The 11,311-nt window shown below is 65.3% G+C and overlaps 2 protein-coding genes across 2 annotated transcripts; both read right to left on the bottom strand.

Moving 5' to 3' along the window:
- Positions 1 to 1,398: 1,398 nt before the first annotated feature.
- Positions 1,399 to 4,593, bottom strand: DRAP1 (DR1 associated protein 1). Its single transcript, XM_054808322.1, has 7 exons — positions 4,435 to 4,593; positions 3,706 to 3,778; positions 3,338 to 3,431; positions 2,940 to 3,059; positions 2,497 to 2,587; positions 2,210 to 2,292; positions 1,399 to 1,874 (listed from the first exon to the last, which is right to left on the bottom strand). The coding sequence occupies exons 1-7, from the start codon at positions 4,474 to 4,476 to the stop codon at positions 1,745 to 1,747; spliced, it is 633 nt and encodes a 210-aa protein (XP_054664297.1). The 5' UTR covers positions 4,477 to 4,593; the 3' UTR covers positions 1,399 to 1,744.
- A 216-nt stretch (positions 4,594 to 4,809) lies between these two features.
- On the bottom strand, positions 4,810 to 11,223 carry RELA (RELA proto-oncogene, NF-kB subunit). The gene is given in 13 exon segments (XM_054808338.1): positions 4,810 to 5,784; positions 5,786 to 6,131; positions 6,133 to 6,184; positions 6,341 to 6,427; positions 6,955 to 7,035; positions 7,580 to 7,792; positions 8,361 to 8,465; positions 9,097 to 9,225; positions 9,772 to 9,863; positions 10,191 to 10,339; positions 10,508 to 10,659; positions 10,880 to 10,933; positions 11,149 to 11,223. Coding segments are annotated over 13 exon segments (1,629 nt in total). The 5' UTR covers positions 11,159 to 11,223; the 3' UTR covers positions 4,810 to 5,625.
- Positions 11,224 to 11,311: the final 88 nt, after the last annotated feature.

The raw sequence follows: 11,311 nt of genomic DNA, 5'->3' as shown, positions 1-11,311 counted from the left end.
ACCGGGATTAGGCCGGGGGGGGGGGGCGGGGGGAGGAGGCGGATTCCAGCGCCGCGGGTGCCCGGACGCCTGAGGCCACCGGACTCCTGGGTCCCCCCGCCCGCCGGCCCCGCACGCGCCCAGGGACCTATACATCCCCTATAGGGTAGCCCCCCCCCCATCGACCCCCTACTCCCCACACATCGCCTCCCCCCCAACACCCCTAAAGACCACCCTGAGCCGTTCATGGGTGGCACTACAGACACCCCCCCCCCCCCCACGTGACCCCAGTGCTGCCTATAGGGGCTCTATAGATCCCCACACTCACCCACGGTGCCTACAGATGCCCATAGCAGCCCCATGGCCCCCCCCGAAATTTACTGTGGGACCCTACTGAACCCCTTCAAGGAGCCCTACAGGCTCCTATACCCCCCCCCCCCCCCTTACAGAACCCTACAGACCTTTTATGTGCCCCTATAGACCCTTACAGCCTCCTATGGGCCCCTATATAATCTATACAAACTCCTGTAGATTCCCTGCAGACCCTTATGGACCCCTATAGCCCCATATAGCCCCTGCAGACCCCATATATGCCTTTAAACACCCTATTACATTGCTCCTCAGACACTCTATAGACCCCTACAGCTCCCTATAGATTCCTTATGGGTTTCTGTAGATCCCTATAAACCATCCTATAGGCCCTATAAGCCTCCCTACAGCTCCTATAGGCCCCTATAACCCTCCTCTAGGCTCCTACAAGTCCTTATACACCCCCCCCTCTGGGCTCCTATAGACTCCTACACCCTGTAGGAGCTCCTATAGATCCTCTATAGACTCCTATAAGTCCATATAAAGCCCCATCTGGGCTCCTATAGATCTCTATAAATCCCCCTATCGGCTCCTATAGGTCCCTACAAATCCTTTATAAACGCCTATAAGTATTTATAACCCCCCTTCTAGGCTCCTATATGTCCCTATACCCCCTAGGAGCCCCTATAGGTCCCTATAAGTCCTCCTATAGGTCCCTATAAATCCCCCTATGGGCCCCTATAAACTCCCCTGCAGGTCCCTGTAAGTCCCTAGGACCACCCCCCCCAGATTCCTACAAGTGCCTGTAGGAGTTCCTATAGATCTCTGTGAAGACCCTATAGGGTCCTATAGGTTCCTATAGCGGTCTCTGCTGCCCTCTAGCGGTCGAGAGGGGAACCAAGCACTCAGGAACGGGACGGGGAGACCCCAAAGTTCGGGGGGGGGGAGCAGTGCCGGGGGGGGAAGCCCAGAGTTGAGGGGGGCCCAAAGTTTGGGGGTGTGTGTGGAATCTCAGTGTCGGGGGGGGGAATCCCAAAGTTCAGGGGGGACCCCCAAAATTCGGGGGGGGACCCCAAAATTTTTTTGGGGGGGGACACCCCAGTATATGGAAACAGGAACTTTATTGAGCCGATACAAAACTCCCCGACTCGTTAAAAGCCACCAAAGGGCCCCAAAACTAACATCCACCCCCCCCAAAAAAAGGGGGACCCAGGCACCCCCCCCACCCGCCTGAGAACGGACACAACTCATTACACCAGTGCCCTCAACCGAACACGGGGGGGGTGTTTCCCAGTGCTCCCAGTACCATCCCCACCCTCCCCGAAGCATTTCCAGTAAGACTGTACTGGGAGGTGGTGCCTGGTTCCGAAATGGGTTCAAATCCTGGGAAAATGGGCAACCCCCTCCCCCCCCCAAAAAACCCCAACAAAAACCAGGAGGCGGGGGGGGGGCGGTGCTAGGAGTCGTAGTCTTCATCCTCTTCTTCCTCCTCGGGGGCACGGGGGGGGCCGGGGGCTGGGGGGAGCCCCCCCGGGAGCCCCCCTGGGAGTGTGGGGGGTCCCAGTGGTGCGAAGGGCCCTGGGGGGCTGCAGGAGAGGGGTCAGTACACCCAGGTTGTCCTGGGGGGGGGGTCCTGCCCCCCCCAATATCCCCCCCTTCAAGGGACCCAGGCATCTGGGGGGTGTCCCACTTCACCCCCAAAATGCAGGGACCATCCTGGTGCACCCATCCCCCCAAAAAAGGGACCCAGGTATCCGGGGGTGGGAGGGCTACACCCAACTCCCCCCCCCCCCCCCCCTCCAGGTTTTGGGGTGTCCTCACCCCCCCCAACAAGAGACAGCTGTCCAGGTGCCCCCCCACCCCAATAAAGGGATCCCAGTGTCTGGGTGTGCCCCCGCCAAAAAGGGATCCAGGCCGGTACCTGGTGAAGTTGAGGGGGGGTCTGGCGGGTGGGGGCTGCAGCGTCTCCTCCTCCCCGTCACTGTCACTGTCCTCAGAGTCCTCCTGGGGGACACACACACATGGGGGGGACACACACAACAACAGCAGGGGGACCCAGGTGTCCAGGGACTGCCCCCCCTCCATCCCCAGGGGACCCAGGAATCTGGGTGCTCCCCCTCCCTCCAAAGGGACCCCCCTAATGCACTCAGGGACCCCCCCACCCCAAGACCACAGTATCCAGGTGCTGCCCCCCACCCCCCTGCCCACCTCCTGTTCCGAGTCCGTTCCTGACTGTTTGGGGTCCTTCCCCTTTGCCCCAGGACCCCCGTTCTTCCGACCGGCACCTGGGCGGCGACCCCTGCAACAGACCCCCCCAGTCCCCCCCATCAGAGACCCAGGCATCCAGGGGACCCCACCCCCCCCGAAAACACACCCCCCCCCACAACCCCCCCTCCCCATTCCCAGGGGACCCAGGTGTCCAGGGAACACCCCCACACACACACCCCCCCATTCCCAGGGGACCCAGGTGTCCAGGGGACTCCCCCCACCCCAACCCCCCCTCCATTCCCAGGGGACCCAGGCATCTGGGTGATCACCCCCTCCCGTATCCCAGCAGCACCCACATCGAGACCCCACGCATTCAGGGAGGGGTCCCCAACATTTAGGGGGGCACCCAGGTGTCTGGGGGGGCACCCAGGCGTCCGTCCCACCTTCGGGGTCCCCGCTCGCCCTCGCCGTGGGGTTCCTCGCCCTCCCCCTGCATATCGGGCACCGCCGCCACCAAATCCTTCAGGAAATCGAATTGCTGCTCCAGCTCAATGCATTGCTTCCTGGAACAGGGTGGAGCCTCGGGAGGACACGCCCACATGCCACACCCACCGCCCTCAAGCCCCGCCCCTTGTTCCTAAGCTGCTCTCCCAACATCGATGTCTTCCAGAGATCTTTTGGGGAAACTGAGGCAGGGAAGGCAAAGGGGACCCAGGTGTATTGGGGATCCTCACCCACCCACCAAGTGGGACCCAGGTATCTGGGGGAGCCTTTTGCACCCCCTCAAAGGGGACCCAGACCTCAGGGGGGACCCCCAGACCTTGGGGGGTGCGGTACTCACAGATGGGAGGTGGTCATAGTCTTGGCGTTACGGGACTGGGTCACGTGACAGGCCTTCCGCAGCAACGACTCCAGGAAAAGCTCCAACGCCCGGGCTGAGGCGCTAAGGACCCCCTCCTGGATCCAGATCTGGAGGGTCCCACCCCTGCCCTGGGGCACTCAGACATCCGGAGTGCCCTTACCCGCCCCCCCACATGCCATGGGACCCAAGGCTACCTGAGGGGCGGGGGGATTCCGGGGGGGCCAAGGAAGGACCCAGGTATCAGGTTGGAGAGGGACCCCAGGAATGCCGGGGTTGGGGGGGGGACTGCAGGGGGACCCAGAAATCCTGGGGTTGGGGGGGGAACACCCCAGCATCCGGGAGGATACAGATGATGACGGGGACAGCAGCTGCCACCTTCCCAATCTCCTCATCCGTCTGCATGATCTTCTTGATCCGCGCCTGCAAGGGGAAAAGGGAAACTGAGGCACGGCCACGCCTCCCCCCAAAAGCCACGTCCCTGTGTAGGTCACCCCCAATCCATATGTCGCTGCCCCCACCCAGGTCCGAGGTTACAACCCCCCAACTCCCTTCTGGGCCTGGCAAGGTGGGAGGGGACATACGTCCTCGCCCCTGCACTGGCCATGCCCACTCCAAACAAACCACGCCTCTAGCTCCACCCCCACCTGAGACCACACCCCCACATCCTCTCACCTGGGCCTAAAAGGAGAAGGAGCCCCCGCCCCCTCACTCAGGCCCCGCCCCTGCCTCCTCAAGCTCCTCCCCCCGTGGCCACATCCCCCCAGCTCCATCCCCTCCCCTGGACGCGGAAAGGAAGAAGGGGGCTGAGCCCCCGCCCCCTACGCACAAACCCACCCACTGCCGCCAGCCCCGCCCCCTCCCCGAGGCCACACCCCCGGCGGGGATCACCCCGTGCGGAGCAACACCGCACCCATCCGCTCAGAACCCTCTCAGGCTCCACCCCCAAGGAGGCCCCGCCCAAGCCCCGCCCCTCAAACGCCATGGGGAACGCCCACCCCCTCCCCGTTGCCATGGTGATGCCATTCCTTCCTTCCCCCCCCGCCCTCCCCCCCCCGGGCCCAGCCCTCTCCGCTGACCGGCGGGAACCGCGCGTTGTATTTCTTCTTCTTGCTCGGCATCGCCCCGGCCCCAGCCCCGGCCCCGCTGGATCCCGCTCGGGCCCGGCCCTGGCCCCACTGGGCCGCTCCCCGCCGCCGCCGCCGCCTCCCGGCGCCCTCCCCGGTCCCGCTTCGGTCTGCCGCGGCCTGCTGCCCGGCTCGCCCCGCCCCTTCCGGGACGAAGCCACGCCTCTTCCGGCACGTTCTCCGCCCCACTCGCCCCGCCCCTCTCGGTCTTCCCTGGCTCCACCTCCTGCCGAGCCACACCTCCCCACCCGCAGACCACGCCTCCCCCGCCACTCCCTCGTCGAGACCCTGCCTCCCCTGCGTTGACCACGCCCATCGCTCTGTCAATCAAAGTGCAATCTGGCCTTGGACCGTTTATTGGGTGAGGGGCGGGGAAGGGGCGGGGAAGCCCCGCCCCTTAAAGGCACTTTTGGTTTCAAAGGGCGGGGTTAATGCTGGCGCGGGGGGGGGGGGGAAGGCCGCGCTCTCATTGGCTGCAATTTCCCCGGGGGGGCAGGGCAAAGAGGCAGTGGCCAATAGGAAGGGGGGCGGGGCAACCCCGGGGACTCCCAGTATCCTCCCAGTATCAGGCCCATGGTCCCCAGTAGCTCCCAGTCACGCCCGGCAGTTCCCACCCCTCCCCTGGGACACTCCCAGTAGCTCCCAGTCCCCCTTGGGACCCCCATCAGCTCCCAGTGACTCCCAGTTGCATCCCAGTAGCTCCTTAGGACTGCTCCATTTCCCTAAAGTCTCCCAGTGACTCCCAGTAAGCCCCAGTTGCCCCCAGAACCCTCCCAGTGACTTTAGCAGCACCCCCAGTTGCTCCCAGTAAACCCCAGAACCCTCCCAGTAGCCCCCCAGCTCCCCCAGTGCCCCCTAAAACCCTCCCAGTCACTCCCAGTGACCCCTAGAAGCCTCCCAGTAGCCCCCCAGCTCCCCAAGAAGCCTCCCAGTGATTCCCAGTAGCCACCAGTCACTCCCAGCGACCCCTAGAAGCCCTCCAGTAGCCCCCCAGCTCCCCAAGAAGCCTCCCAGCAGCCCCCCACTGCCCCCTAAAGCCCTCCCAGTAACTCCCAGTAGCCCCCCAGCCCCCCTCAGAAGCCTCCCAGTAGCCCCCCCAGAAGCCTCCCAGTCACTCCCAGTAACCACCCCCAATGCCTCCAGTTAGGAGGAGTGGAGCTGGTTGAGCAAGGTGCTGAGGTCCAGGTCCCCCAGGGAAGGCAGCGAATCCTCAGGGGCCCCCCCACCCCCCAAATCGGGTCCCTCCCCTAACTCAGGACCCCCCCCCAACTGGGGACCCCCCCCAATTTCAGGCCCCCCCCCCCGGGGGCTGACTCTGCACCAGCCGAGCGATGGCTTCGGGGTATGACATCAGCATGGGGGGTCCCCCAAAATCTTGGGGGACCCCCCCAAAATCAGAAGCCCCCCCTCCAAAATCAGCCGGGGGGTCCCCAAAAGCCTGGGAGGGTTCGGAGGGGCCCAACAAGCGCTGGACGTCGGCGGCATTGATGGTATCGAGGGTGGAGAAAGAGGATTCCCCCAAAAGCGCCCCTAAATCCAAAGGGGTGTGTCCCACCCCACCGCTGCCCCCCCCTCCCGGGGGGGGACCCTCTTCAAACTGCAGCTGCAGGAAAGCCTCAGCCAGTGGCTCCGGTTCGGGGGGGGGGGGGGCCCAACAGTGCCCCCGGCCCCCCAAAAGAGAAAGAGGGGGCTGTGGGAAGAGCTGGGGGGGGGGGGGGGAAGGGGTGAGGGAGGGGCTCGACCCCCCAATTTGCTCCCCACCCCCTTTTTGCCCCCCAAATTGCCCCCAACCCCCCATTAGCCCCCTCTTCCCCCTCCCCTTTCTGCCCCCCCCAATTCCCCCCCTGCCCCGACTCACCCATGCTGGGGGGGATTTGGGGGGCCGGGGGGGGCCGTGAGGGCACCGCAATGCGCCGGGGGGGCCGGGGCTCGGGGGGTGCTGAACCTGGAGGTGGGAATTGGGGGGGGGGGGATGGACACCGTCAGGGACCCCAATACCCCCCACAAACCCCAAATACCCCCCTGTGTGCCCCAAATACCCCCCCAAGGACCCCAATTCACCCCCAAGGACCCCAATTCACCCCCCCCAGGGCCCCCAATAGCCTCACAGGCCCCACCCCAGCCCCCTAGGGACCCCCCCGGGACCCCAATACCCCCATGTGACTCTCAGTACCCCCCAGAGAGACCAATACCCCCCCAGGGATCCCTCCCCATGACCACAAACACTCCTCTGAGACCCCCCCATTACCCCCCAGGGCCCCCCCCAGGACTCCCCCCAGGGACCCCAATGCACCCCAGGACCCCCAATACCTCCCCAATACCCCCCAGAGACTCCCTCTGTGACCAGAAATACCCCCCCGGACCCCCCCAGGGACCCCACTACCCCCCTGGGACCCCCATTACCCACCCCCCCAGACCCCCCCCCCCCAGCTCCCTCAATCCCCCCCCCCGCCCCAGCCCCCAATCCCGCACCGGGCAGGGGGCTGCGCTGGATGAAGGAGCGGAAGGTCTCCCGGGTCCGCTTGCGCTTCTCCTCGATGCACTGCAGGTCCCCTGCACCAGTCACACCAGTCACCTCCCAGTCAAACCAGTAACCCCCAGTCACCCCCAGCCACCCCCCCCACGTTCACACTAGTGACCCCAGGGATCCACAAGTGTCCCCCAGGGTGACAAAAAAGTCCTAGGTCCCCTTGGGGTGCTCTTTGGGTGCTCCTGGGGCCCTTTTGGCAATCTGGGGTGCTCCCAGGAGCACCCCAAGGGGATCCAGGAGCACCCAAAGAGCACCCCAGAAGCACCCCAGGAACACCCAAAGAGCACCCCAAGGGGACCCAGGAACGCCCCAGATTGCCAAAAGGGCCCCAGGAGCACCCAAAAAGCACCCCAGGAGCACCCCAAGGGGACCCCAAAGGGACCCAGGAACGCCCCAGATTGCCAAAAGGGCCCCAGGAGCACCCAAAGAGCACCCCAGGAGCACCCCAAGGGGACCTAGGAGCACCCAAAGAGCACCCCAGGAGCTCCCCAAGGGGACCCAGGAGCACCCCAGAGGGCCGCAGCAGCACCCCAGGACGCGGGGGCTGCTCAGGTGTCCCCCCCGTACCGTGGTGGGGCAGGTAGCGGAAGTCCATGGGCTCGCTGCGCTCGCGGTCGGACGGGCGCTGGAGCTGCATGTGGACAGTGACGGGCTGCCGCAAGGCCGGCTCCCGGTACGGCGGCGTACGGAAAACGATGGCGACCTGGCGGTGAACGTCGGCCTGCGCGAAGGCGCCCTTGGCCTCCCAGCCCTCTGCCGAGAAACGCACCTCGATGTCCTCTGCGGGGGGACAGGCGTCAAGGCGGGGGGGGGGAATAGAGGGGCACCCAGGTGGCTGGGGGGACCCAGGCGTCCGGGAGGGGGGGCACCCAGGAGTTTGGGGGGGCACCCGGGGGTCTGGGGATCCCAGGGGTCTGGGGGGGCACCCAGGGGTTCAGGGAGTCTCAGGTGGCTGGGGGGGCACCCAGGTGGCTGGGGGGGGTGGGCATCCAGGGATTCAGGGGGTCCCAAGTGTCTGGGAAGGGGACACCCAGGGGTCCCAGGGGGCACCCAGGCAATTGGGGGACACATCGAGGTATCTGGGGGATCCTGGGGGTCTGGGGGGGATCCCAGGAGCACCCCAAAAGGACCCAGAAGATTAAGGGGAGTGACATACAGGTACGTGGGGGGGCACCTAGGCGTTCAACACGTCCTTGTGGGGGGGGACTGAGGGAGTCTGGGGGGGACTGAGGCATTTGGGGGGGCTCCAGATGTCCAGGGCAGACCCAGGTGTCCTTTGCGGGGAAACACTCTGGATTTTCTGGGGGTCCAAGGTGTTGGGGGGGGGGGGTCCCCATCGTGCCCTGACCTTTCTGAACCTTGTCACAGAGCAGGAAGATCTCATCCCCCCCCCGGCAGCTCCCCGAATTCCGGTTCACCCGACAGATCCGCAGCTCAGCCGTGTTGGGGGCCCCTGCGGGGGGACATGGAAGGGAGGGGATGTGGGGGGGGACGACACGGAGGGGGGGGGACACAGAGCGGGGGGGGACACGGGAGGGGGGTGGCATGAGGACACATGAGATCACACAGGGTGACACAGGGTTCGTGGGGGGGAGCTGGGGGAGTCTGGGGAGGGTACAAGGGGGTTTGGGGGGGGCTGGGGGGTCAGGGGGGCTATAGGGGGCTTGGGGGGGCTATAGGAGTGTGAAGGGGACTACAAAAGTGGCCATAGGAGCTCAGGGGGGCTATGGGGGGCTATAAAGGTCTGAGGGTGGCTATAGGGGCTCAGGGGGAGTTATAGGGATCTGACTGGAAATGCAAGAAGCTATAAGGGTTTAGGGGGGCTATAGGGGCTCGGGGGGGCTATGGGGGTCTGAGAGAGGCTATAGGAGCTCAAGGGGGGCTACAGATCTTTAAAGGGGGCTATAAAAGAGGCTACAGCCATCTGGGGGGCTTATACAGGTTCAGGGGGGGCTATGGGAAGGCTATAGGGGTCTGAGGGCGGGCTATAGGGGCTCGGGGGGGGTATAAGGGGGCTGTGGGGGTGTTGGGGGACTACAGGGGGGCTGTGGGGGTGTTGGGGGGCTACAGGGGGACACACTCACGGTTGTCGTAGACGGGCTGGGAGAGGACGGGGGGCAGGGGGTGCAGCCCCCCAGGGCCCCGCACCCAGACCTGGAAGCAGAGCCGCACCGCGCTCAGGTCGTACTCGCCCCCGCGCTGCTCCGCTGGCACTGCCCGGGCACACCGTCCCAGTATACCCAGTCACCACCAGTAACAACCAGTAACACCCCCCGCACCCCTCCCAATAACCCCCAGTGCTCCCCGTAACCCCCAGTGCTCCCAGTAACCCCCTGATAACATTCTGGCTCTCACCCAGTGCTCCCAGTAACCCTCCACTGCTCCCAATAACAACCAGTAGCTCCCCCCTACTCCTCCCCAGCCCCACTCAACAACCCCCTCCAGCTCCTACCCAGTGCTCCCAGTAGCCCCCCAGTAACTCCCAGCATCCCCAGCCCCTCCCAGTAACCCCCAGTCTCCTCCTAGACCCTCCCAGTAACCCCCCCAGCCCTCTCCCAGCACATCCAGTAATGCCCAGGCCCTCCCAGAAACTCCTGGTAATCCCCCTCTTCTCCCTCAGTATCTCCCAGTAACTCCCAGTAACCCCCACAGCACCTCCCAGCAACAACCAGTACCCCCAATAACACTCCCACTAACCCCTAGTCCTCTTCCCAGTAACCCCCAGACCTTCCCAGTCCCCCTCCCAGTGCTTCCAGTACCGTTGAAGGGGTTGTTATTGGTACGGATCCGCTCAGCCACGGCCGCTTCTAGCTCCCGTTTTTTCACGCATTGAATCCCTAAATTCTGGAAACTGACCCCAAAATGGGGATGGGGGGGGTGTCAGCCTGGGTGTGCCTCCCCCCACCTCCCCGGGACATATGGGGGACCCAGGCATCTAGGGTGTAGGGGGGGTGACACCCAGGCATTGGGGGGGGCACCCAGGAGTTCCAGGGGGGGCACACAGGCATCCAAGGGGACACCCACACACCCGGGGGGGCACCCAGGCATCTGGGGGGGGCCAGGAGACTGGGGGTGACACCCAGGAGTCCCAGGAGGGGACCCAGACACTCAAGGGGGGAGCCAGGAGATGGGGGGGGCACCCAGGAGACTGGGGGGGGCCCCCAGGAGTCCCACCCACCTGTGGACGTTGCGCTCGGGGGGCAACTCGGCCTCGTAGTAGCCGTCCCGGCAGTCCTTGCCCACCAGTTCATGGGGGTGGGGGCGGTGGGGGGGCTCCTTCGTCACCAGCGACACCCGCACCCGCCCGGGGCCCCGGTAGTTGTTCACCTAAGAGACAGAGAACATACTGGTTTATACCGGTCGATACTGGAAGACTTGGTGTCGGCACTGGGGATAGGGACGCCGGGGTGAGGGGAGAGAGACGTCAGGGACGGGTGGGTGCCGGGTTACATGATTTTTATACTGGTGTGTACTGGTGTGCGCCGGGGGACTCACGCGGATGGTGGGGTGCGTCTTGGTGGTGTCGGTGCTGTGCTCCCCGGGGATGCTGCCGGCCGAACGCCCCTCGCACTTGTAGCGGAACCGCATCCCCCGCGGCTTCGGCTGCTCCAGGATCTCCACGAAGGGGGCGGCCCCCCCTGTCTCTGCTGGGGCACCCAAGAGTCGGGGTGAACCCCCACCAAACCCACACCCCCCTACCCCCTCCCCCCCACCGGGGGCACCCAGACCTCCCCACCCCCCCGCCCCCCTTCCCCAGCAGACCCACGCTGGAAAGATGGGGTTTGGTTTTTTTGGGGGGGGGTGTCCCCCAGACTCCTGGCTCCCCTCCCTCCCCCCCCCCCCCCTCCCCGGGTCCCCCCCACTCACCCTGCACACCCCAGTCCTGCTGCAGGAGGAACGGCAGAAGATCCGGGGGGGTCACTAGGGGTGGAAAAATAAGGGGGGGTCCCCCAAAATCTTTCAGGCTCTGTTAGGAGCCCCCCCGCCTCCTTTTTAACGCGCCCCCCCCGCCCTTAAAGCGACCTCGCTCCCGCGTTAACCCTGGAACCTACTGACGGACCCTGCTGTCTTTGACGTCACGGGGAGAGGAAAAAGCCGGGGGAACCCCTCGAAATAAAAGAGGGGGGAGCACTCACCGTCCTCCATGGCGGGGGGGGTGGGGGGACACCGGGGGGGTCCCGGGGACACCGGGGGAAAGGACGGGGAGGGGGGGGGGGGAAGGGAAAAGGCGACACGATCGCGCCGCCGCTTGCGGAAGCGCCGCCGCCCCACGTCACCGTGGCTGCCGGGAAGACCACG

The sequence above is a fragment of the Grus americana genome, chromosome 35, assembly GCF_028858705.1.
Source record: "Grus americana isolate bGruAme1 chromosome 35, bGruAme1.mat, whole genome shotgun sequence".
In the NCBI taxonomy this organism is placed as follows: domain Eukaryota; kingdom Metazoa; phylum Chordata; class Aves; order Gruiformes; family Gruidae; genus Grus; species Grus americana.
Note: the sequence above shows the minus strand (reverse complement) of the source record. Positions and strands in the feature narration are given on the sequence as shown.

Excerpts from the sequence above, each read along its gene's own strand:
- DRAP1 (XM_054808322.1), bottom strand. The coding sequence starts at position 4,476 with ATGCCGAGCAAGAAGAAGAAATACAACGCGCGGTTCCCGCCG. Across the intron at positions 3,779-4,434 it reads ACAACGCGCGGTTCCCGCCG|GCGCGGATCAAGAAGATCAT; the intron begins GTCAGCGGAGAG and ends TTCCCCTTGCAG. Across the intron at positions 2,588-2,939 it reads GGCGAGCGGGGACCCCGAAG|GGGTCGCCGCCCAGGTGCCG; the intron begins GTGGGACGGACG and ends GGTCTGTTGCAG.